At 35.9% G+C, this 27,404-nt stretch overlaps 2 protein-coding genes across 9 annotated transcripts in view; one reads left to right on the top strand and one right to left on the bottom strand.

Moving 5' to 3' along the window:
• Positions 1–8,358, top strand: part of MYO6 (myosin VI) — a 109,641-nt gene extending 101,283 nt beyond the window's left edge. For 5 of the 8 annotated variants that reach the window (XM_072036257.1, XM_072036259.1, XM_072036256.1 and 2 more), the window contains 3 exons: positions 939–965; positions 2,991–3,206; positions 4,857–8,358. In XM_072036257.1, the coding sequence (XP_071892358.1) occupies positions 939–965; positions 2,991–3,206; positions 4,857–5,056 (443 nt within the window). In that variant the 3' untranslated portion in view covers positions 5,057–8,358. The remainder of the gene's footprint in view (positions 1–938; positions 966–2,990; positions 3,207–4,856) is intronic. The other 3 variants (XM_072036260.1, XM_072036258.1, XM_072036254.1) reach the window with 1 other exon arrangement.
• Positions 8,359–9,407: 1,049 nt separating this feature from the next.
• The window catches only part of IMPG1 (interphotoreceptor matrix proteoglycan 1), a 62,595-nt gene continuing 44,598 nt past the window's right edge, over positions 9,408–27,404 (bottom strand). The window contains exons 13-19 of the mRNA XM_072036261.1: positions 22,103–22,680; positions 21,390–21,609; positions 17,000–17,210; positions 15,343–15,519; positions 15,061–15,242; positions 14,644–14,727; positions 9,408–11,006 (exon numbers count right to left, since the gene is read on the bottom strand). Coding sequence (XP_071892362.1) covers positions 14,696–14,727; positions 15,061–15,242; positions 15,343–15,519; positions 17,000–17,210; positions 21,390–21,609; positions 22,103–22,680 — 1,400 coding nt within the window. The 3' untranslated portion in view covers positions 9,408–11,006; positions 14,644–14,695. The remainder of the gene's footprint in view (positions 11,007–14,643; positions 14,728–15,060; positions 15,243–15,342; positions 15,520–16,999; positions 17,211–21,389; positions 21,610–22,102; positions 22,681–27,404) is intronic.

Below are 27,404 nucleotides of genomic sequence, written 5' to 3'. Positions count from 1 at the left end.
TTGGAGCTAAATAGCTAAAATAAATATTCATGTATTTTATTGCTGATGGGAAATATTAAAGAGCAGAAAATCTTTGGAATTCTGCAAGTAAAGCTTAGAATATTCATGTTCTCATCACATTTAGCTAAAATGAGAAATTTGCAGCATTCTCTCCAGTATTTTTCAGTGCTTCTTTTCTTTTAACTTGAAATATGGCTTCATATTTCTGAAGACAAGTCAGAATATAGCAGTTCATAAGAAAGTCACTGAAACTTTAGGTATTCTTGATAACGTCAGAACTAATTCTTTTTAATGCAAATAATTATACTATATGAGCATTTCACATTTATGTGCTGTAATTATCCAAGAAGGTAGTGGGAAGGAACTCTGATTTCTTAGATGTGTAAGCTAAAATTCTTCTAGGTGTCAGTGGATATGTGCTTCAAATGATGATGTTTTCTCTTTCCATCTTTTCACTTATATCATATGATTTTAGAGTTATCCTTTGATTAAAGTCATACATGCAGTACAGGATTTAAACAGGTTTGTGTGCTATTGTTAGAATAGGCAGTTTTGATATTAGTAGAGGTCTGGGAATTAAAGATGTTTTTGATAACAAATACGAAAAATTAAAAGTATTACAATAACTATGAAGACACTTTTTGCAGCCTGTACTTAGCATGTGTACAACTGAGATTTTGAAACATTTATTGTAAAATAATCAGTTTCAAAATCAAATCCAGAAAAAAATAGAAGCAATTGGGAATCTGTAAAAGCTGAGGAAAGGAGACATTATATTTATGTCAATGAGAAGGAAATGAATAGAAATAATTAGCTCAACACCTATGTCTCTCTATTTTTCTGTCTTCAACATTGGTGAAAAACAAGGTAAAGAAATTGTAACTTTAAAAAAGATCAGCACTTTTATGCTTTGTTCAATATGTAATATTTGTTTACAGATTTTGCACCATTTTTGAACAACTCACGTAAGTGGGGAGATGGTTATTTAAGCTAACTTTGAAGATTAGGAACACTCAGGAGCTCTGTACTAATTTTATTTAATCCACTGTTTTGCTACATATGTACATGGAATTTAATGTTCAAATAAAATGCTATTTTACTAGCATTTTGCAGTTTTTGTCAACCAAAGGTTATTATATGTCACTCTTCTAATTTATTAATGTACATTACTGTTTATTTTCCTGAACTCCTTCCCATTTGAGCCATCATGGGAAGGGTGAATAAAATAATCTTCTGATGTAGGTTATTTGAAGGGATAATCTCCATCCCCCTCCAAAATTGTATTTCTTCTAACTACCATACTTTAATATCATTACATGTTTTGTTGTTGTTGTTGTTGTTATTGTAGCAAAACTGTGGAATCAACTTAAATTAACAGCTCTTTTCCTAGCACACAAACTAACATTCAGGTGGTGGTTTCTTTTAAGTAAATAGCAACTTTCAGTAGTGCTGAAAGTTAGAGGCTGTATTGGCTGCTTAGCATTCCCATCATCTAGATTTACTCTTGAATTTAGGTATGCATAGGATTAGAAATGTCTTAGCAGCTGCCATTACAGTACAGAAAGTGTTTGACAATACTAAAACACTGATTGGCTCTGATAGATGCTCAGACAATTCACAGATCATAGAAGTAATGTCCTATGAACTGTAGGCTATATTTCGGTATGAAACACATGCTTTGTCAGATCTGATGTATAAATGTAGTGTTCATCTATTAAAATCTATTTTGTTTTTCTTGGTTTTGTAAATGTGGACATGGGACATGATTTATAAAATACATTTTTTTTCAAGATCCCACTCTTCACATTTAAAATACTATCTTTGCTTGAATATAAGTAGAACTAGTTTCAGGGTACATATGTAGTCCATTAGTCTTGTTCATAACTGAAAAAATAAATTATTAGAAGTGATTGTCATTTTTCATCTATTAAATCTTAGTTCAACAATTAGTTTTACTGCTTTATAGGCAATGGACAAAAAAGGAAGCACTGAGCTGGTAATACTGATGTTCTTTTGTACAAACGTTATAGGTTGACATTCAGAATTTCTTAAACAGGGTACTCATTATAAAACACTAAAACAAGATCAATATCTTTTTTTGCAGGAGACATTTAAATAAGGGATCTTGTTTATAAGAGCATTAACTATTTAAAACTGATTGTAATACTGTATATATAACAGTAAGAAAGTTGATCAGTTGATGAGTTGATGAGAGTATTTGTTTTGATTCAAAAAAAGGTACTTCTCCAAAGCCTGAAATAAATGTGTGCGACTCCAAGGGAGTCAAAAAACGCACAAGAAGCGATCATCCGAAAATGAAACTTTAACAGGTTTCATATAACTGTCTCCTGGAGAAGTTTGGTCAATTGACTTTAATGGTCTGGTATAAATACTTTGCAAAAGAAAGTGGCCAGAAAGTAGTCCTAATGCTGGAGTTTAGTACACAGCAATTTAGGCAGACAGTGATTTTTGAAGGCTGCTTTGTGGTAAGCAGTTATTTGTCAACATTTTTATTAACAAGTTAGTGATTTCTAACAGTATTGCATATCCTTGTTTGTCAAAAGAAAAATCTCTGTGTGGTGCTTTGTATTACTATAACTGAAAATGCTGCTTTGCACAGTAACCTTGTTTTACAAAGAGACTAAACTGGAGCAGTTACTGATTAATTCTTCTGGTTGGTAAGAAATTTTATATAGAAAGTTATACTTAAAATACTAATTTAAAGAAAATTGTGATATTTTATTTGCTTCTGTCTAAACTTACTTTAGGGATGCCATTTACAAATTATATATAGATACAATAGTTAACATGAACCTTTTCTCACCAGTGTTTTAGCACCCACATTGTATGAGATTGCAATACATTCAGGCTTGATGAGCCTTGTATTTAGAGTCTCTCAGTTGTGTTTTTTGTTGTTGTTGTTTTTAGTTTGGTGATCAATCAAGCAAATCATAATATGCATTTTTTTGTTTGTTTTTGTTGTATAATAGCTCAACAGAACCTGACAACCCTACAAGCCAGGCAGAAGGAGATCGAAATAAACAGACAACAGCGTTACTTTCGCATTCCCTTCATTCGTCCCATGGACCAATACAAAGACCCCCAGAACAAGAAGAAGGGTTGGTGGTATGCACACTTTGATGGGCCATGGATTGCTCGACAAATGGAACTTCATCCTGACAAGGCACCCATTCTCCTTGTAGCTGGTTGGTATTGAAAGCAGAATTTGGATGTTGGAAGAGTTCAGAGCTTATGACTTCCTTTTAGAAAGGAGGCTGATGATACAAATTTCGCAAGTTGTATCCTCTTTCATCAGCAGTTCAAGTCTAGGCAGAATTTGAGGATTTGGAACTGCTGTTGATGGTGGCCAGATGTCATGGAGCATCATTTGGAGGTGTAACTAGTCACATGGTTTACTTTTGCATGTACTTTAATCTAGGAAGTCATTGACAGAGAATCCTATTTGGGAATCTACATGTAAATGGTTTTATTATTAACTTTTTTTCAAATTATTCACAGAACTGGAGACAGCATCAAAACATGGTCAAATCTTAACTGAGAAACTTAAACTCACCATTGGACTGGTTTTTAGTTAGATTTGACTGCCCTCATAGTGAAGCATTTCTTCTGAATATCTAATTTAAATCTGCCCTTCTAGTTTACAGACATTCCCCCTTGTCCTATCACTACACTCCCTGACAAAGAGTCCCTCCCCATCTTTCCTGTAGGCCCTCTAAGTATTGGAGGGCCTCCCTAGAGCCTTCTCTTAACGTCTTCTTAGAGCCTTCTCTTAACGTCTAAGAAGACATTAAGAGACACCTTCTCTTCTTCAGACTGAACAACCCCAACTTTCTCGACCTGTCTTCATAGGAGGTGGTCCATCCCTCTGATCATCCTTGTAGCCCTTCTCAGGGCTCACTCCAATACACCCATGTCCTTCTTATGGCCCCAGGGCTGAATGCAGCATTCCAGGTGGGGTCTCCTGAGAGCAGATTAGAGGGAGAGAATCACCTCCTTGCCTGCTGGTCGCACTTCTGCTGATGTAGCTCAGGATATGGTTGGCTTTCTAGTATCCCCCTTTTCTGGTGGATAATGAAAAGGGGAAGAGAAATGATCTGTTCAGTGTTTTGAGTTTGTCTTTAATTCGACAAGAAGGTTGGAATACATGTTTCACAGAGTGATGCTTTACTAGCAGCTAAAGTTCCTTAGTTTTCTGCTAATTATTTTAAATAGAATTAATTGTACCATTTCCTGTCTGTTCAATGTCTAAGCACCTAGCTAAAAGTAACATAGCTGTTGTGAATAACACATTCAATAGATCACCTATTAAAAATAAGATTGAAATAAGTGAACTGCACCCTTTGTTTCATTGGATTCCACGTGGGCAATACTGTTCATCAGTTTGTTTAGCATGGGAGGCTGACAGATTAGGAGTACTGGTGATTTGATCAGAAGTCTCAAGTTCTTAGTCACATTGCTACGTCTAAAAAAATATAACAGTGGTTGTCTGTAAAACTGTATATATGTCTAAAACAGATTTGGTGGGTTTCAGGAGAATAGATAGAGATACTGATCTTTATGGCATCTTCCCTTTTGTTCCTTCTTGCTCGCTTTTAAACACTTTTTTAAATTTTGTCTGTTTCATCATCTGGTTTTAGTTTATTCTGACACTGCTTTTCTACAATGTGTGTAGAAATCCTTCCAAACACTTCTTCCCTCATAAGCTCTGAAGTCTATCAACAAGCCAGAGCTTGAGAGAGGAAATCTAATTAACAAAGATCTAATCTTTGTTAATGGGACCTTTGCATGATGTGAAAATGTTACAAAGTTTTTTCTTTGTCCCTCTATGATTTCAGGTAAGGATGATATGGATATGTGCGAGCTTAATCTTGAAGAGACTGGCTTAACTCGAAAGCGAGGTGCTGAAATTTTGTCAAGACAGTTTGAAGAAATTTGGGAGCGCTGTGGAGGTATCCAGTATCTTCAAAAAGCAATTGCAAGCAGACAAGCTCGTCCTACGTATGCTACAGCTATGCTGCAGAACCTATTGGAATAAGTGGTCATTTTGCACAGTAGTATTTGAGATGAGAACCCTTGTCCGTGATACAAAGGGAAGAGTTCCTCTATGCAGCAGAGGACGTAAACGTTCTATAATCATATTAGAGATGTTTAATATAAAGTGAACAGATTTTATTAATCATGTGGTTTGTTAATTTGTAATGTATGATGTTTAATTTGGGTAGAGAGCCTTACTAGGTATGAGGACCCTGAAGAATTTTCAGTCAGTGTAGTTTGTTGCATTTTGTTTATACGTTGCATTTTCTTTAACAGTTTCTGTTACTACTCTTAACACTTCTAAGTAATCTATCTGTACTTGAGTACATAGCACAAAGAACTGCATTGCAACCACCTTTTGATAAAATCTCTTATTCAAAACACTAAATAGTTGGTTTTAGGTGGTGGCTTACTAAAGAGGATATGCTGTATCTCTTAACTGGAATTGTGAGGCCTTAGCTTTGACTTCTGTTCTGGAGAAGTTGGAGTATTCTTTTATATAATCTGAGACATTTTATGTCCTGATTTTGAAAACTGGTTAGTGTCTGTATTTACTGACTTCTTCTGAAACTGATGGGAAATCCTCCTACACTTGAGACTCATAAATTCCTACTTAATGCACTCTCTGTCTTGGGTTAAAAGAAATGTTTTTCTATATGTTCTGAGAAGAGCATTATATATGTCAATATTATGTAATATTGTACACAAAGAATGTACTGCTCATTAGGGCTTATACCACTTCTCTCAGTTTCTTTTCCTTTTCTTTCTTTCTTACCTTTTTTTCCTTCTTCTTCTTTTTTTTTTTTTTTTTTCTTTTTCAAGTACAGGTCTCCTTTAGACTTTTATTTTTCTGACCAAATTTGTATTAGGAAATTTGTCCGTTCTTGGACAATTCACTTAGCCATGTAGTGTAATTTAAATATTGTATGCAAAATTGTCCAAGATTTATATCTGGAGGCATATAAGATTAAGGATAGCATAAGGGAAATATGTTCAGCTTATGGGTGGTGATATAATTTAATTAAACATTGAGACCTGATCCTCAGATGTCCTGTATATTATAACTGTAATGAGATGCACAAGGTCTGTACCTTTTGTTAGACTGTATAAAAATTTGGTCCAGTAACATAATGCATCATTTATATGCCATGTGCTGCTGAATTAGCTACAATTTTTAGTATTCTGGAATATTGTAGTGATTCAGGCACTGATCTTTATCTCAATTTTCTCTGTCAAGTGTCCTAGCTTATAACAGTTCCTTAATCAAGCAATTAGAGATTTTGTGGATAGAAATTATTAATTTCCTACAGTTTTAAGGTGTGTCTTGTTCACTTATGTGAGTGTTTCAGCGTGCTGGCCATTATTTCAACAAATTAAGCTTGATTATGTATTTTATCTCTCTGATAAGAATTGCAAATACAAGTAACTTGATGTCTAATTACTTATTCAACCTGGTTTAAAAATGAGGGCTTGAGATATAAATTGGCAAAGATTTCTCACACTGCAAAATTATTTCCTTTCATTTTACTATGTTTGAAACTTTTTGGAAAAAGTTAAAAAATTTAGTTTTTAAATACATAAATATACGTAGTAACTTCCAAGTTATTAACAGTTTGTACATAGAGAAAACTCATGATGCATACATTCTTTCTGACCATAGATTGTGCTTACATGCCTTTGTCTAAGTTCACTCCTTGCTGGAATACACGTGAAGATGTGTGAGTAGTACATTAACTTGGTATGAATTAGCTACATCAGGGAATCTCAGCTTCCACTGCATACCCACTCTGCTTTTTGGTCTTGCGATTCCGAACTGGAAAACGTTTTCATTTTACCCAAAAAAAGCCCTCTTCACCGAAGCAGTAATTTTTGCCTGGAAGATGAAAGAAGTGCATCATACTGCTGGCTAGCTAGCTGTGTGCAGACCTATTCAACATGTAAAGGTGATGTTACGAAATTTAGGTTACTGGTTTAACGTGTTAGTGGATTGGAATAAAGGTTTCAGAAATCCTGGTCTCCAGAAACTTAGCACTGCAGAAAGCTTTGGCCATTTATGTGATACAAGGAAAAGAAAATCACTGAACTGATAGTGGTGAGAAGCCCTACTCTATATTTATTACTGTCTGGATTTAAATTCTTGACTTACCATGTTTGGTCTCAGTTTATATATGTAAAGCAGATCTTGTGAGACTGAACACTAAGCAAAGAACCTCATACTTAAGTGTATGTGTGTACGGGTGTATGTATATACACATATATATACTTATGTATGTGTGTATATATATATGTATGTAAACATAACTGTGGGGAACTTAAAATAAATAAAATCATTAATGTAATTTTTCCATTTTTTCCTTTCATTATGCCAGTGTTTCCTTGATGCAGGCTGTTCTGAGACACTAAGTTATCTACAGACTGGTATCAGAAGGAAACTTTATTTTTCACATTGGGTTCTCTGGGAAGTCTTGTTAGCTAAATGGGAAATATTAGCTGTGAGGGAAATTAAAATTTGAAATAGTGGAAGAGGAACTGGTGGCTGGATATTTTCAACTGACATGTTCCCACTTTTCTGCATTGCTCCAGCAGTATGCCTGAGGCAACCAGAAGACACATTCCAAAAATCAGGGTATTCTAGTTTGCACAGTAGCATACCTTTTTTCTTCTATATCAAAACCATCTGATTTTAGTTTTGCTGATCTTTTTGTGCAACAAAAGTAATTTTTGGTTCACTTCAGAACTATTTTTTTTTTTTTACGTGTGGCAATATTCATCTGCTTTTACAGATTTTCTCCATTGTCTCATCTACTGTGTCAGTGATACTGTTGGTTGATTTGGAGTCAATCTCTGATCTCAGGGATTGTGGTATTATCTTAATGCCCTTCTGATCTACAATTACACAGAAAAAAAATATGTTTCTGAAGCAAAATGCTAAACTCTTTGTCTTAGTTCTGTGTTTTTGTTTTTTTTTTTTTTTTTGTAAACATTTCTTCCTGCCTCTCGGTGTAGCTCTTCATTGTAGTTGAGATCTTCTCCATGAAACACTCCAGAATTAAAAGGAGAGAAAGAGAATCACCATGCTAGGCTACATTCCTGACTAGCTGACCAGTAATATAAATTTTCTAGAGAATGCTACTCAAGGTTCATAAGGTCTTTCACCCAATGATGAGACCGGTTTCCTTTTTGTAGTAGAAGCCTGTTTTTGTTTGTTTTTTTTCCCCGAAAATATTTTTAAAGTATTTAAATGACCTTCTAATACTGTACTGAAAATTTAAATAAATAAATACATTCCATGTTGAAATCTCAGTTGCATCTCTTGTACTGTTTTGTCTTTAAAAATTTAAAGAATAAGGTAAGGGTAAGTTAAGTTATGAGAAGGATTTGGTGCTAGAACTACGTGCTGCCTTTTTATCAGATGTATGTGGTGCTTAAAGCTGCTCTAGAAAAGATTTCGTCTTTACTCTTTGAGTGTTTCTCTGAAATAACATTCTGATATTAAGAATGTTGTTACCATTGTCTCAATTCTGAGGATTTTTTAAAACATATTTTCTTCCTTGTATTGCTATTTATTTAAACCACGAGAGTTTTACTTTAACCAATGCATTTATTGTTTGCTGTGCTGTTTACTGTTTGCATCTCCTTCATTTTAGATCATAACAATCAGTGACTAATGAAACCACTTAAAATATTCTGAGCTTATGTGCTGCAACAAAAGCTTTGTTTGAGCAGGTTGTTGTTTTGTTTTGTTTTGTTTTAAAAAGTTATCAAACTGTTTCAAGGGCCAAATCAGAGTAGTATTTTCAATTTAAGACAATTGAAGTAATTCAGACTTTATTAGGTATAATTTTGTCTCAATTTCCTTGTGGTTTTCATTTCCAGCTATTGTTAGAACTACAGTTAAACATCACCTTTAAGATAATGTGCTACATTGTAGTGTGAGATTAAATAATAATTCAATTCCCTGTGTAATTTTCAAGTAATAGTTTTATTATATTTTATTGAAATACAAAAGGCTTACATCCAGCAAATATATTTGGTAATTAATAATTGGGAGTAATAAATACAATCATGAATAATCATTTTTAAAGTACACAATTTAAAATTACTCATTTTTTAACCTAATGGTAATGGGTATGAATGCAAATACGCTAAACACATACAAAAATACATTTGTAATGGAAAAAAAGAATGCTTTCAGCATTCTTAATGCATCTTAACTTACATGAGCAATTGTAAAAAGCTAATGCTGTTGACAGGGATGACATCCAGTGCCCTGCAAGCACTATTTTTAAAGTGAAGTTTTATTCTGAAGTGTTACTGTGTAAAACAGCATCTTGGTGTTTTGTTTTAAAGTATTTTCTAGTTAAATAGACTAAGTAAAAATATGGTTTCTGCTGTAGAAACTTAAACTTGTGTCCTTGGTACATTGCCTTCATTTGTACACAATCATCAGTTTTTGTTTTTGTTTTTTTTTTTTTTTCTTTCTTTTTTTCAAGGAGCCCTGTTTGTGCAGTTAATTGTTTATATTAACTGAATTTATAGATGTATATAATAATGTAAACTAAAGTTCAGTCTTTGCTGTGGTAATCATGTGGTACTAACAGTTAAAAAGAGTTATAACTACAATCAGCCACTATCCTGAATATGTGAAAGTTTCACATCTGAATGAGGAGCTGTCATCCAGTATAGTCATGAACTTTGTAGAAGCTCACTTTGAGCTGTAAATACAACTTGTGGTGTGTGCCAAGCAGCAAACAGTGCCTAAATGTTATACAACACAGGCATGGCACATATATATATGTTTATATATATATATATATATGTATTCAAGAAAAAGATGTTCAAGGTAAAGTAATGCTCGTATTTGAATCAGGATTGTGAGTCCATAGGGCGTAAATTGCTAAGCCTATAAGTAATTAATGGCCACCCATTTTCTGCCCATTGTTTCTTCTAGAAAAACTAATAGTAACCTTTCAAAATTATACACCGAATTTAAAGTACATTTGTGCATGGCTTTGTAATCTACTTGCTACTAGGAAGGTAGTTGTGAATGTGAATTTCATGTTCTTAAAGGATTAAGAAAACTGCAAATAGTTTTTCTCTTCAAAAATTTTGAAGGAGAAGACGGTTTGAGAAGTTTGAGGAGAAGACAGTTTAACTCTGTTGGAGATGTTCAGCAGCCACTTGGACGTGGTCCTGAGCAACCTGCTCCGGGTGACCCTGCTTGAGCAGGGGTTGGAGCAGATGGCCTCCAGAGGGCCCTGCCAACTCAAATCATGGTGATTCTGTCACCAGGAATTAAGCAGTGAAGCGTATATGTACATATGTATATACATCATGCTTTTATTAACAGAAAAACAGGAATCTGATTTTCAGGGAAGCCATTAAAAAATAATTCCAACTTCTATGTGATTTGCAGTGTGAGCATAGTAAGGAGAGAAAGGAGAAGTTCCCAAACACTTTAAATGTAGCCTGTGGAAAGAGGTAAAACCCTCACTAATGACAGCTCATAAATTTCCATGTTTGCTGCTTACTCTGCTCTAGTGTAGGTAAGAAAAGTTAATAAAATGGTGTAGGTCTGCTTGAAAGCTTCATCTGCGTTTTTACCAGAGTGGTTGTACAGTATTAGCCAATACAGTATTGCAAAAAATGCCACTTTTGAGCAAAATCCATTTCTAGCACAAGAATGTGAAATAAAAATATGATTAAGATATATATACACAGTGTATGCTTAGTGCAGGCATCTTAACACTGGTGATCTCTTACCAGACAACTTTTGGGCATGGTCAGATAGTTGATAAACTTGATAGTGTTGTTTTTCTTTAATAATATGATATGTTAAATGTGTACTGATTTTTGAAGAGAAAGTCTTTAGGAATCATCGATTTTTCTTCATACGCATTGTCAACCTGAACTGCTGTCTTGAATAATGCAGACTTTGTTATTCTGAATACCTGTAAGAGAAATTCTCGTAAGACATTTAAAAAGCATTTTTCATTTTGAAAATTTATTATTTATCCACTGCTAATAGTCAAGAGCTCACTAAAATCTTTTGAGATAGTCTCCAGTTCATTCCAAGGAGAATTGAAATAATCCTGCTCCTGAAGCTATTTTACATACTAAATCATGGAGTTTAGAGAAGAATTATTATTTCTGTCCCTGGTGTAACAATGTTGTGTATCCGTTTGAAATAACAAAGAAGTGCTATCTATACCTTCATAATTTGAAGAGCGTGTTTTTGACTGTAAAATAATAACTATGCAATTTGCTGCAAAAGAAGCCGTAACTAAAATATCTACAGGAGATTACCAGCACACCAGGGATAAATTAGACTTTGGGATGTTTGGTTCCTCAGCACTGTTTTGATGTAAGAGCAGCAACAGTGCCAAGCAAACTTAAAATCTGTAAAGCCTAATGCCATAAATTTTGAACTAAGAGTAAAGCCCTTCCATCTCAATAGTATTTTAGAACATCTTTCCCTTGTGATTGTGGTAATGAAACACTAAATCTGTGATATTGGTGGGGGAGCTCTAACAGGCTATCTTGCATTGCTTTTGTATTATTTTAATCCAAAATACTGTTTGCTTGATAATCCAAGTGACTGACACGAGGATGAAACAAATCGCAGTCTTTTGTTTTCCGTCAAATATAATTGCAGTCATTTTGGTGACTGAAAGTCACTTTTTCAGAAGATGATGCTAAATGGCAGTCACTAACTTTGATGAATGACATTTTAGGTATTTCTGAGGGATAATCTATAACAACTTTTAGGCTGCATCTGCAATACATCAAAATAAGTGATCTGTGTCTGTGCCAATTAGATTTAGCATCATGAAATGAATTATTCTACCATCCTCCCGTATCCAGTGGTTTATTGCCTGTGCTTCTGGGTTATTTTATGTCAAATACTTCTGGGTCTTCCAAGGTTTTGCTTAAATTTGTTGCAACCAATTTTCTGTGTCAGTATATGTCTTTTGCAAGCTTAGAAATGTTTGTGAAGACCCTCTAGATGAGATCCTTTTTCTCTTTAAGAATTAGATCCATTACTGATTTTTGCCAGATAACATTTTGAAGATGAAGCCCACTCACTAAATGCTACGTACAAGCACAAATGTTATTCTATAAATTTGTCATTTATCTGTTAGATCAACTGCAAAATAATAGACTTTAGAGACAGCTTGATGTAATACCCTAGCAGTTGAAAGCAATGTCTTATTTTTCAGCACCCTTTTCACTGAGTAGAGAACATCCAGCTGAGTCACTGATAGGGACAGGGGATATTACAAGAGAAACGATGCATTTTGAATGAGCTCGTGTTTTGAACTTCCATCTGTAAGGAGGAGAAAACATGTCAGGATGAGGTAGGCCAGCAGAGAATCAGATCAGCAGGATTGTTTTTAGAGAACTTAGTCATGTTTGACTCAACCGTAGTAGGTCATCTAGACGTGGTCTTGTTGGCCTTGTAGTCTCAGTCTGAAGGGGCCTGCCCACTCCAATGTGTACATGCTGGCTCGGTCACGTTCTGCATTGCCCAAAGAAAGATGAATCTCACAATCATTTTATTTCCTATATTAGTACTTGCTGAGCAAGATGTACTGTTCCCACAGATCTAACTATGTAGAGCCCTGACTGTGGTAGTCAGTGGCTTGCACGAACTTAAGTTTTCTGCTGAGCTCAGAAAGAAGGAAGAACAAGTTCTTCATCTGGACACAAAGCGCATATTAATTCCTGTATGATACAGCAGATAAAAAACAGCCTCTGAGAACTAGGTTTTGCAATCGTTTTCCATGTAGGGCCCCTATAACATAAACTGAAAACATTTTTCATGCTTAGGAAAACATCGAAAACTTGTTTTGGTTTCTACCAGAATTTCATGCCTATTTTCCTAAACTCCTTTATAAACACAGATGTATACTTATTGTAAGTAGTGTGTCCTAAAAAGTTGTAACTGCTGTCATTACACATGGCAAAACAAAGCAAAACAAACAAATTGGAATTTTCAATTTGGCTTAAAAATTTTAGATAGCCAACTGCTTCTGAATATTCAATTGAAATGCCATATTCTGGCCCCAAAGGAGTTTTCCAGATTGTGACATGGAAGCGTTGCTCTTGGAACACAGCTTTCATTAGCTGAAACTATGTATGCGTCCCCTCCTTCTTCTCTCTCATCTTTTTCCAAATTACTTATAGCATATTCAACATAAAGCCTCTGAAGTGAGCACTCATTTTCTCATTTTGAGCTGTACTTATGGTGAAAAATTATCAACTACTTTTTTTTTTTTTTTTTTTTAATCCAATTTCTACTTTGTGGTTGCCTCACTTCTCAAGATCTAGCTAAGAAAACAAATTGAGGTGAGAAGAGCTTTGTCAGTATACTCCTGCCAATTCAAATATAGTTCAGACGTCATAGGCCCAGCTTTCTCCCACAGATGTTGTGCCATTTTATACCTTTCATAAAATATTTAACACTTTTGTAAATAGTGATTTTAAGTAGTTCAGCCAATATAAAAGTAACATTTATTATTTAGGTCTACCCACAGACAAATTTTTTTGAAGATGGGTGTACCAAAATACTTCCTTCTATGACTGGAACACAATTGCCAGTGTCTGTGTTCTTGTTTTTATCAGCAGCAAAGCCAATTTGTTCTTGAGCTTTTCTGAACAGCTCCTCCCTGCTGTCTTGTAGATCTCTATCATTGTGTTCCTGTCTCCCCACTTGTTAGCTCAGTCTGTACCTGTCACCTTAAGTGCCCGAAGACATCAGACCTGGGCAGGAATCCTGTGTGATGAAGATAGGCAAAAATAATCAGCTTCTCTCTGGTATCAGCACTTCTTCCTTTATTTACGTAAAACTAGCTGTGTGGGCTCAAACCAAAGATTCTCGTAGCCCAGTATCCTGTCTCCAGTAGTGTATGTCTAGTGATTGATTGGGCACTGATATTCCCCTCAGTGATAACTGCTAGCAGCTGTAGTCGAAATTCTTTAGTTCTAAGTTGGGCTGCGATTCAGGAAAATGAAACAGCAAAGTAAAAGCTTTTGTCTACTTTTCAAGAGATCACAATCAGATACATCAGAATTAAGAGAGTTTGATGATTTTAGAGAAAGTCTTGACTCAGCTTTTCTCCTTTCTGTCCTTTTTCCCCCCCCTAAAGATACAAGATACCCTGTACTTGAAATAATGTCTGGATATGAGAGGTACTTGAAATAATGTCTGAGATATGAGTGGTAATCTGCTCAAGCTGGAATTCCTGTTTGCTTCAACTCTACATAGTTTAAACAGGCTCTATGTATTTTCAAAGAATCAGTCATTCCTATGCAAGCCTCCCCTTTGCTTTGCATTCTGTGTTGAACTTTCATTTCAGATTTTCCTTCTTTCTTTGTGTGTTTAAGTGACTGCTGCATCAGCAAATATATACATAGAACTGAACCCTGTTGCATAAAAGCACTTCAGAGTGGATTGTGGTTGTCATATCAAACATCCAAAGAAAATGAGTTTTTCTTTGGATGGAACTAGTACAGAGAGGCTTCCTGGTAACATTTACAAAGAGGAAACTCGTTGGAATTTTAAAGCTCTCAAAAGTAGTCACAAACCTTGTTTTTGTCTGGCTGATGCTGGAAATGCAGAATTTCAGAGACTAACTTGTCAGTCCTGGCTTTGTAAACTGGTCTGGTGACCTGCAGCAGTTTAAAACAAACAAAAAACACCACCAGATTAGTTATTTCACTAAATTACAAAAGGCACTTGGACAGAATGGAACACCAAAGCCATGCAAAAGAGCTGTAAGAAAAGTAGTTCTACACTGTGTTATGAAACCAAGTAAAGAAGTAAAACCAAGAAGTAAATGTAGAAAGTAAATATAGGAATTAGTATTTTTAGTCATGCAGTTGCTGAGGAAGAGCTTAGAATCAAATTTAGTTTAGTCAGAGAGCTACAACACGAAGATGGACCTGTTATTTGAGGAGGGACTGTGTGTTGAATAACAAGGAAGAATTTCCATGCATTTTTACCTCCATACTGAATTGTGTTTTCAAGATTGCGTAATGCTTCTTGATCAGTGACCTCTGAAGAACTGGCACAAGCACTTACGCTACAAGCCGAATGGCAAAAGCTAGTTATGGGTTCATCGTATTCAAAAGCAGGATTAATCCTTACAGCATTTTCTGAAGTGCGGCTGTTGAGAGTAGGACTTCTACAATGCAGAACATTTTTGTTTAGGTAAGACTTTAAATTACAAAATAAAAAAGAGGATTTTTTTTTTTTTTTTTAATGTGAAGAATTGAGCCGCTTACTCCAAATTAAAGTTTCTTTGTCTTTTTCTTCTCAGCTTAATAATTAAAATGGTGAAAAGAAAAACAAAGCTTAGCAAGCCAAAAATGAGAGGTTTAAAAGTGAAGGGATGTGTGGGTTCTGGAGCAAATTTTGCACAGCGTTGTCCTTGGTGGAACGTGTGTCTGCGTACAGGGCATCTAAAATGGGGAGAGGAAGAGAAAAATATACGGAACTTGAGGGCAGAAAATACAGAGTACCTCAAATGAAAACAAAAGCAAATATGCAGTTTAAGTATAAGCACAGTGTTCACAGTATAATTGATTGTTATGTATCTGTAAGGAATAATGTGATTCATAACAGAAGAAGGAAAATTATATTCATGAAAATGAGTGTTAAGCAAAAAAAAAAAAGATACATTCTTTACCTAATTTACGAAGTTGAAATAATATTTGTGTTTTAGCACCTTAAAAGTTCAGGTGTGTTTTGGAGTAATTCCTAAACACATCTCTGAAGCCTATATTGTGTTTGTTGGTGACTTTAATCTAACTAGTGAGGTCTGAAATGGGAGCTCTACTTTAAGGCGAGGGATAAGGTTCTCATATTGTATGAGAATCACAGGGTTTCCAGTTGATGGAAAACTAGTGCAGTTCTGAGTAAATTCACAAGTAAAACAAGTGCTTGACTAAAGCAAATGCTCCCTTCGTAGACCATAATTTAGTATAGATACTGCACAAGTTTGCTCAAGTCTGAGACTAGTATTAAGTTTGTATGTAATTTGTTGTAATTCATGGAAGTTTCATGTATTATTTTTAATATTTTTATCATACTAAATAAAGGTTTTGTAATTTCTGTACATTAATCCAGGTTTTTCTGAAATGGAAAGAGGTTATTTTTCATAGTGGGTTGGTTTTGGAGCAGTAAACTGGTTCAGTAAAGTTTTTAGGAGGACCCATTTAAATTGGAGGCTGACTATTAGTTAAAATTCTGCCACTACACTGCTCTGACTCTTGCAAGTCATTGTGCTGGATTCAAAATAATTTTCTGCTGTCTTTTCTGTGATGCCCACTGCAGAAAATGAATTGTGACAGTTGTGTTCTTGCAGTGAAATTATCATATGAATAATTTGCTTGGTAGTCTAATTTTTTGACATTAATCCTAAGTATTCTAAAAGACATGTCATTAACCTAATTCTAAAGTCAGTATTAAGAGAGAATGAATAAGGTTAGTGTTCATAGGTGTGCTTGTAAGAAAACAGATTTCGTTTTTAATATGACTTAGAAAACTTAATTTCTTAAAATACTACTAGGTAATTAATAGTGAAAAATGTGAATGTGTTATTTTTCCATGATATATCTGGAAGTCTGAAAAGAATGCATGGTTGTGTGCTTGTCATCTCTGCCAATGATGCTGAATTTCTCATAACTTTCAAATGCATTTCTGATAAACAGCTAGATCATGGTGTTCTGTGCGTTCCATCTAATAGGTCAAACAGGATTTATCCACAGTGAAACTGTATTAAAGAAGGGTATTGCAATGTAGTTTAAAGTATCTGAATAGTGAGTTCTTGGCTTATTAGCATAGTTTATGCTGTTGAAAAGTACGTACTCGGCCCTGTTTGTTCATGGAACAGAACCAGGGGTCTGTGAGCAGAATTCACGTCAAGAATCATTTATTTACCTGCAGACAGCTCCTTTTCCTGGAACTAATTCACAGTTCCCACCATTGACACAAAGATGCGGTTCCATCTCACACAGGCTCCGGCAGGGTAATCCGTCTTGGCTTGTGTAACCAGGTTTACAAAGGCAGTCAGCCTCTTTTGTCCACTCGTTCATTACGCATTCAGAAAATTCATCACATGCCATGAATTTGCATGGGTCTGCCTGATCAGCTGTAAAGGATGGGTAAATCATTAATTGAGGCATTGAGGCATTACCCCCAAAGTATTTGGCAAGCTCTGTGGCAGCTAGAGAAAACAGTACACATTTACTGGCCTGCTACGTGTGCATGTTAATGGCAGGGTATAGTCTGGCATAAAAGGACCCGCATTTTTCTCTCTCTAGATGTCACAGCAAGCATGCAAGCTTATATTTACTTGTACATTTGTTTACCCCGTCCTTATTAAGCTGTGATTTTATTTTTATCTTACTGACAAGAATTTTCACACTTGAATATTGTTGATCTTTTTTTTTACTATAAAGCACTGGTTTTGTGCTCAGGGATATAGTCGTGCCATGCTATAGTCTTGCCTATGTGCAAGAAGCAGTTTTTGCTGTAATCACCTTAAACACATGCTTTTAGGCCATGACTAGGGAAGGGAATTAGTTTAGTGAGTACTGCACAACACTATGAGGACTGCAACACAGGAATAATGGCACTGTCAGTGGAAAATACAAGTTTGTGGGGCTTTGTCAGAAGAGCAAAAAACTCTTTGGGAAAAACTGCTGTGCTTTTGTTTGTTTCTTTGTTTTTAAGTATTAGTAAGGGATGCCTTTGTGAGATGAAGGGAAAACAAGTCTGTTGATGTTCATAGGAAGGCCCAAGTCAGAGACAGCGTAAAGTCCTGACTTCACCTGTCACACAAGTCTAGTTCTTTCCCATTCCTTACTTCTACCTAGACATGACTAAAAGGATCAGAAAGCGTCATATTAACACCCAACTCTATGCTGATTGAGTAATAAGGAGGAAGGCTGCAACCACCAGTCTTGTCTGCTGGAGGCAGTTTCTTGTGTATCAGAAGTTAAAACCATAAATAGAAGACAAAAGATGAGAAGCAGGGCAGGGAATACAAATTCTGTTTTTATCAGCACACAGTCTCAGTAAGATGTGTGAATCAAGAAAAGCAAAAAATAATGAGTGTGTAAAGAAGAGGGAGGAGAGAAGGAAAGGAGAGAAGATGTACAGATTGGAGCTGAGCAACACAGGACAGCAGGTCCTGAGTGACCTGAACTCTCCAAAGGACATTTGCACACACAGCCTTAGCCCTAGAGAGGAACTTGATTTCAAGTCTGGTCTAGAGAAATCAAAATCACTTAAAACACCAGCACAGAAGAAAAATGTCCACTCCTAGTTATGTGGGCTTCAAATTTCTTAAGAAGAAAAATCTGCAGTTTTAAAAGATTGGTACTGCGTATTTCAGCTAATACTATAGTTACTACCTGGGCTGAAAATTTTCTTCCAGAGCTAATTCATGGCCCTAGATTCTCAATAATATTAATTTCAATGAAAAATAAGCATCACTTTATTTACAATACTAGTGGAAATCTCAGACACACACCAGGATGTGCTTAACTGCTGGAAATTAATCTAGCAGAGCCATTCATTTCTAACCCCTCTACAGTTCTGTAGCTTTTTTTTTTTTTTTTTACTATTATTTTTATTTCTGAATTTAAGATCAACAAAAGCAGTTTTAGCTTGCTTGATTTCCTTTTGCTATATAAAACGTACTTGTTGATTTGTGAGCTGCTTTGCTCCTGGACTGTAAATATATGTACACATAAAGTCTAACAATTGGGCACCAAAGAAGTACAATAAATCACAAGGCAACTTTACTGTCAGTCAAACCTTTACCTATATAAAAACTGAACAAAACAGCAAAGCAAAACATTTATTTCAAGTACTTTGATCTGGTCAGTTGTATTATTGGAAATTACAAAGTTTAGTCCCTATTTGGACAAAACCAGGTGGCACACAAAAGGAGACAGTAGTTCCTACAGATTCTTTTCTTAGCCCGTGCAAAAAAAATGCTTGACAAACAAAACCAGAACAGTCCCACAGGAGGAAAAAACAAACAAACAAACAAAAAAAAACCCACAGAGGAGTTAGTATGACTGAATAGCTGATTAAGTATTAACTGCATGTCTCATCTACTCTCTCCCCAGATTTGATGATCACAGTTTACCTTCACACTAGTGGACATAAAGATTGATTGTGTTACTAAGGAAAAACATTCTCTATCTGAGCATTACCTACGGTTGTACATTATGGTGTACAGTGTTGAAAAGCTGAAAGGTATCAGTGTGTTTCTGTGTCATTAGGAGAGCTAGGCATGAGCAGCCCACTGTGTTAGAGTCATTTTTTTGTGATGGTGTTTTTTTTTTTTTGTTTGTTTGTTTTTTTAATGAAAAAGTTTTGGGCTATGCACCTGCCATGATTTATCACTTTCTCTGTGTTTTCACTTGTTTAGATAAACAACAACAACAATGCTCGCAGGTAATTTAAAAATCCTTTTATGTCACTATTTATGGTATTATTTATATATGTATATTATATGTTTTTATACATATACTAATGTAGTTAGCCCTTTACAGCTGTTTCTCATGAAAGTTGATGAGTCTTGCAACTGATTTTGGGCTGTCAGTTCCCATCAGTGTTTCATTGTGGGATAACACTGTTACCACTAGATGGCTCTTATTTTCACACTAAATAGAAATTTGCTTGCATTACCTTAATTTACTAAACTTTTTCTTTTTCTTTTTTTTTTTTCCCCCCCCTCCCTTGAAATAAAAAGAAAGTGGGGCTGTATGGATATATGTTCTAAACATGATTTAATCCACTTTTATATCTTACTACTACTCATGAGCCATGAAAGTTTTGTTCTAAGAACAGCTGTCATACAAATCTATTGTGATATGTTTTCTTGAATTAAAGTTGAAATACCATGTCAGTAGAGAAGAAGATATAGATGAAGATGACAGATTTTTTCTTTTTTTTTTTTTCTTTTTTTCTTTTTTTTATTTTAACAACACTTTCAATTTAATTTGTATTAAATTAAAATTTACTACCAAAGCAGAGAATCTGTGGCGGCACAAAGTTAAGTGTTTGTAGGAATCCTTTATTCTTTATTCAACAGAACATCAGGTTAACATGGCAGTATTTGAGAGTTTTTTTTGAGAGATTATTTGAGGTTTTGTTAAGAGAGTATTTGAAAGTTTTGTTAACTTTTTTGGCTGCTTCCAATTCTCTTACTTGTCACAAGGAGATACCTAAAATAAAGATGGTCTAGAAACTGCCTGCAGGAAATATAAATGGACATTTTGTTCTCGAGTTGTCAGAGATCTGTACAGCTGTACCCAGCTTAATCAAAACCCCTAAAGGTATCTGCATGCTAATGTATTGGCATCTTCTTTCTCCATACCAACAAAAATTCAACTCTGAAATAATTACCAAAATCTGAAAATAAATCCAGGCTTCAGTTTTATAAAACAATATAAGAAAAAGGTGGAAGTCAAACATGATAGGGATACAGTAAATGGTCTCAAGTTGCACAAGAAGACATTTAGAATGGATTTGAGGAATAATTTCCTCATGGAAAGGGTGGTAGCATTGGAATAGGCTGCCCAGATTTCCCATCCCTGGAGGTATTTAAGAGAGGTGTGGACATGGCACTAAAGGTCCTGTGAAGGGACTTGGTGGGTCAGGGACTTGGTGATCTTGAAGGTCTTTTCCAACCTAGATGATTCTATGACTCTAAGAAAAGTACTAAATCAGGAGAGATTCTAGAATTACAAAGCCATGGGGCACTATACATGCTAATGCTTTGGTCAGTGAGAATCTGTAGAATCCTAGCATTCCTACAAACTCTCTCCTTCTGTTCTGAACTCTTTAGTCCTCTAAAGATAGTCTTAATGATGTCCTGAGCAATGATTTCTTTACAACATTGTAAAAGTCATCAGAAATGGTGTTTTACCTACTCAGATGTGTAGGTAAAACATCATGCCTATGGATGAGTCGCTCCTGTAAACTATATGTGAGCATTTTTTATCCCTGTCTTCACCCACCCATTGTTCTAGAGTATTTTTGCTTCCCTGTACTTGGCTTTTGAACTGAAAAGCAGTTGGTGTACATGGATAGACCAACACCTCCACCCCACTATTGTATGGAAATGTGTCTGCAGATAGCTGAGTCTGAGTCTGCAAACATTGTTTTATTTTTTTTTGTATATTGCTAATGTTCACTGGGAGGCAATTAATTATACAATTATTTCCAAAATGGTAATATTTCTGAAGCTTAAGGAAAAGATGATCTACATGTTTTTAATTTTGTGTAAATATTGATCACACAGTCTTACCTGGCTCAATATCCAGGGAATAGCTGTCAATCTCCAAATTGAGGCGTTGGGCAGCAGCATCACAGAAATCTTCCAAGACGCAGTGAACTGCTTCCGTGATATTATATGGCACTGTTCTGGCAAATTTCATTTTACTGTTGACAATCACACTTCCATTCCTGAAGTTAAGTATTTCTAGTTGCTTAAAGCCTGTAAGGTTGGACTGCAGGTATGGAAGTAGCTGCAAAACAGAAAGTTGCTTTTATTTTGACTTACTGTCAATGCCTAGCCCCTATTAGTTTTTCTTATAGTTGCTTTTAGTTATCAATATATATATATATATATATATATATATATATATATATATATATAGTGGAGTCTCTTGAACAAGTAAACACTTTGATCACTGACTTCATGGAGTGTTTCTTTGCACCCTGAGAGCATTTCAGGCTTATGGGTCCTTTAAAAATGCATCTTATCATGCTGAATTGTAGTAGGGTTTGATATTGCCAAAATATTGAGCTCTCCAACGCTGAGCGAGCCAACTGGCATGAATCAGAATTTCCTAGCCAAAACTTCTATGTACAGCTCTCACAGAAGATTGTTGCTGTTTATTCCTGATTTATGGAGCAATAATTAATATAATTTAGAGATGGGGGGGTGTGTATTTTTTTAAGCCATGCCTCACTTCTGCCGATGTTGCTCAAGCCCACCAACTGCATTGTTTCACCCACCAGTTGCATGAACTGTTGTTCCAGTGCTTTGTATTCTGTCGAGCTCCTATTGAAGAGGTCATCAGAAAAGTGCATGTTGGTCACCCTCAGGCTGAAGAAAACCACCAGCTCTTTGCCTTTGGCTGCAGTCGTCATGGAGCTGGTGGTTACATACTTCAGTGTAGGAGCTGGGGTGGCTTCTGCTGGCTCACTTGTCAGCACTGAGATGTAACCACTGCCGTGCTCTGCGTCATCCAGAGCTGCTGTGCTCACTATACCGATGCCATCCAACTCAGCAGCGATATCCTGCACTTCTGTCCCAGCAATGTTGGGGGGAATGGTGTCAGCTGCTGGCACTGAGGAATCTGGTGCTTCGGGGGACTGGTCGATGATGACGGACTGGCTGTAGGTTGGGCTGGTCACTGCAGGCAGCAGTGTTGTTTGCTCTGGTGGCAGCACGTAATCTACAATAAGCTCTCCAGGCTGCGTGACAGAGAGATCACTTGCACCAATAAAGAAAGGCAATGATGTTTTATAAGTGCTGGTTGTAAATAAAAGGTCATCACCCGATGATTCTAGTTCATCCATGATCTTCACTGCTGCAGAAAAACAGGGGAAAAACAAATGCCTATTTTGAAAAACAAGCATAAAAAACCTCAAGCATGGAAACAACATACATCTTGTTTTTCCACTGAAGCATTTTTAAAAACAAGCTTTAGCCCTATTTAAACATGAAAACATTATTTCCATCAGCAAAGAACTACAGGAATAAAACACCTCATATGTGTGTTTGAGTGATGAAATTTCTGTAGGAGATGTGTTTAAATAATAATTATACTTGGTAAGTATTTCCTGAGCAATTCCTAAAGCTCAGTCTTGTTTTGAAGGTACATAATTGCACTGTCAGTTTATATTGACTGAAAGAGTAGATTGTAGCTTTGAGTTGTCTGCTTGGATCAGTTCTATGCCAGAGTCATTCTGTTGCTTCCCCCTCCATTAGAGGTTAAGGCTATTACCTGCCAGTAATCATAAATTGTGGTTAAGGAAAATGGTACTATAATCTTTTCTGATTTACCTAGAAGACGGCAGCAGCAGTGAAATCAAATTCAAACCCTAAGAAATCATCTGCTGCACTTAAAGCAGCCATTTGACCCTGATGTTAAAATTTTATGAGGCCCCCACTGGGCTTGGCATTGGCCTAGGTTTTGTGATAGATATAGCTGAAATCCAAATCTGAAGTGTGATGAGACGCTGAATTTGGCTTGCAGCTACCTGCTGTGATGTCTCAACAACAGACATCTACCCCATCTGATAACTTTGTCCTTCTCCAACAACATACTTAAGCATGTTCCTCATGCTGGACTTTTAGCAGCCCTACAGGCAGAATCACTTATCAACTGATAGGATGGGAACTTTTCTGCAATTAATTCATTTATCTAAGCTCTAATTTCCTCTTTGTGGCCAGTGAAAGTACAATAACCCCCCCCCGAACAAGATGGCAGCTAAACGGCATAGGAGTTGCCCATAGATGGTCTTTGTGTCTCCTTTTCCTTGCTTCTACGTGAATTAGGACCAATCTTCTGCTGTATTGCTGTTTTTAGAAAAAAAAAAAAAAAAAAAAAAAAAAAGTATATTTTCAACAAAGAAAACCTTAGCACAAGATAACTATTTTCTTGACATTGTTAATTTAACATGCTCTTTGCTTCCTCCCTGCAGATACAATGTATTGGCCGAAACATTAATCTGCCTAAAGTGGATTATTTTCTATAGAACCACAAATAAAGCATTGCTTTGCTGATATTGTTCTTTTCTTTACATATAACATATGTAATATAACATATATTTTTGTACACTAGGTGAAGCTAGTGTGCTTTAGTAGGAATGCATAGCCCCATTTTGCTAAACTGACCACACCTCTCAAAGTAGGAAAGAATTATTCTAAATCAAGGTATGTGTTTTTTTTTTTTTTTTTTCACTAGAATTAACTATTTGCATGAACCTATGTTCAGAGCTGCTTGATTTTTCCTTTGCTGTTTGTTTTATTTTACCTGTTTATCTATCATGCATATATGGTGATTCATTGGTAACAGTGTGTTTAGCTAAGACATATGTTTAAACTGTTGGAGTAGGTTGTGAGAAAGCCAGAATTACTTTTTGCTTCTGCTGTAGACTCCTTGGGAGTCTTGAGAATATACTGTTGTGTGGTATTGATCTCACTTCTAGATGATGCATCTAACTTTTAAATGCCTGCTAAGCCAGTCATCTTTTACATCTTTTTCAACAGAGAGACATTTATCTCAGATCAAGATAACCATCCAAAATATGTTGGATCTTTTGAAGTGCCTGTATCTTTGTAGACTTCCAAACATATGCAACTAATTTATGTAAGATGCCTGATTTTTCTCCTCCATAGTTTCTGTTATTCTGTAGCATTATTGAGGTTCACTGGCTTCTTTGAGGTGCTCAAGTACTAGAGTAATAAGAACTATGAATGTTTTTTGAAAAAGGAAAACACTTTACACTGACTTACAGTTTGACTCTACCAGCAGGGAAATGTAATTCTGGCACTTCTGAAGATTCAGTGAATTTTACTCCAGAATACCAGAAACAAGCTCAAATGTCAAGTGTTCCTCCTCCCAGTCTCAGTTCAGTTCTAAGTTTTTACTAGGTTTTTATATCCATTACAAGTGTGTTACAAGCCTTCAATAAGGGAAGATCATTTTTGTTTGTTTTTCTTTTTTTCTTTTCTTTCTCTGCTTTTCTCTGCAGAAAAGTGCAGAGCACTTTCTCTGGATACTCTGAAGCAGAACTTCTCAGATAAAGCATTCTGGAAAGATCATTACAGCATCTGTTTCTATTTGTGCAGTCAACACATCAGTAACTTGTGCAAATGTTATTCCATTACAAAAATATCAGTCTGAAAGCACAATGTATTTAAGATTGCTTTTAACAAGTATTGAACAATAGATGCTAACATTGTATTCCAGAAAATTGATGAGAAATATTGGACAATTTTTAGTTAGAACAGAGTTTATCACAGGAGCAGCACAGGTTTTCATAGGTATACACCAAAAAGCATTCTAGATACAAAAATATGTAGACTACCCTGGATAGAGATAGCCAAGAAATAGACTCCTTTCACATTTGCTGCTTTCTAGATGTGCAAAATATTTCAAGTTTATAAGGCAGTGGCTTCCAAGGTGTTCTCCACATTTTGAAGAAAATTGTAATAGCTAGTTACAGGTTATTTCAGGATTCTCCTGCTATCCTGCAGCTGACTGTAGTGAAGTCACCAGACACTTCCAAACCATTCACAAACTGACTTTTATGGCTGTTGCTGATGGACAAACATGTTATTCTTTGGTGCATTAGAGCAAACCAGTAGGAGCTGAGCGCTGCCAAGGTTTTCCAGAGATCAGGTTTTAGGGAGGCAACCACAAATCAGTACCATGCCACAAAAGATACCTGTTTTGCCCTTAACACTAACTGGTTGATGGTAAGTTAGTTTACCAAATGTTAATTCAAATGGCAAAGTTGGACACTGCACGTGACTGTAAGTGGAAAGAGGCAAAAACACATCTCATACTTAGCTTCTCTAAAGTGTTCCCTGCCTTTTAGGTATCAGGAGATGAGAGTTTTGTACCCTTTGCAGACGATCTGTTTCCAAAGCATGCTGACCACAGTGGTTTTCTGACCACTTTCAGGGAACAGAATTCGAGGCCTATATTTTCTTACATAGTTGCTGGGTTTTAGATTCGGTATTACCATTTATTCTCTTCTTTCCCCTTCTCCTTTAATCTGTTGCTTAATTCAGCCAGGAAAGAAGTTCTCAAATTTTCCTCTGTGATGCCCAGTTTTTTGGGTAAATTATAAACTTAATGTAACTTGACACTTAAATTTTCAGAGTTTCTGTTGTAGTGGAAGACCTAAAGATGAATTCTCTGTGACTTGTGTGCTTAGAACGAGTAGAGGTTATTGAAGATAATGCATCCCTGTCAATATTTAGTATCCCTTTCCTGTATTAGATAAGGGAAAGTTTTATAGTCAGTTTGTTGCCTTCATCTGCGTGCATGAAGATGTGTGTCCCCCGGGTGCCTCAGTTTTATTGGCAGTATATTTGGAAACCTGAATGATTTAAGTGACAGTTTACCACTTGATGGGAGACTATTTCACCTATTTTTGGTTTTATATTTAGGGTTGAGTTCTAATCACATCTGTGTCCACAGTGAACTCACTGAAATTGATGAATTATGGTAGCCTAAAACCAAAGTAAGTGGGATAAGGAAATCTGCATTTGCCCTGAGGATCAGGAGTGCCCAGTTCTATAGCCCTCAGAGGAATTGTGTTCTGCCAGATTATCAAAATGTTGCTTACCTTTCATGTGATTATCTCTTTCCTCTCATGCGTCACGACCGACACATGTACACTCTACAAGTGATCTTACAGTACTGGTGATTCAGAAAAAGCCACTGAAGTTCACTGCTAATAGGAAACATCTTTGCTGGATGGGATGGAGAAAAAGACCAAGTGCTGCATTCTCATTTACTATGAGACCTAACTGTGGAGACCTGGAAGCACAACAGGACCATGAAATGGGTGCAGTAAAACCCACTTAAACTAGCACAGTTACACAATCTTCTTTTATTTGTTGAGATACGTTATTTGCATTGCTGATGGTATAATAGTATAATGCAAGAGCTACAGCCCTTGTCCTCGCAACTGTAGAGAGCAACCCAAAGAAAATAGCAAAGTGCTGTACAGAGCCATGGTTGTGCATGCAGCATGCACCAAATGCTGCACCACAGCTTGAGGTCCTAATGCTTCATCAAGAACTTGAGATGCTTTTCTCTTGTCACGTCCTCATGTTTCTTGTGTAATCAAGGATACAGACAGATTAGAAAAACAAATCCAAACTGAGCTTAGCAATGTTCTCTGTTTACAAAGCTCTTGGTGTTACGTGTTATGCTGATAAGGAGTGAGAGTGCCTTACTAGTTAAGGGAACACAGAAAAGATTTCTTAGCATTAGTGCTTGAGGTATTAACGCAGGATGATCTACTGATGGGATGAACCCGTAACTCCACAGGGTGATGACAGCGTGACAACATACACCCAAGCATACAATTGTGATGGTATTTTCTAGATTGTATTTTAGAAAGAGGTAACTGCAGGAAAAAGAAATGTTGAAATATCTTTGAAATTGCAGCAAGTATGAAGCCGAATAACAAAACATATACTACAGGTTTAGAATATAGATGTATACATGCAGTTGCGTATTCATATATATATATATAAAAGTTATACATAGGCTGTAAAGCATCATCC

Source organism: Anas platyrhynchos, chromosome 3 (assembly GCF_047663525.1).
Source record: "Anas platyrhynchos isolate ZD024472 breed Pekin duck chromosome 3, IASCAAS_PekinDuck_T2T, whole genome shotgun sequence".
Taxonomy (NCBI): Eukaryota; Metazoa; Chordata; class Aves; order Anseriformes; family Anatidae; genus Anas; species Anas platyrhynchos.
This window is presented reverse-complemented; position numbering and strand designations above follow the sequence as displayed.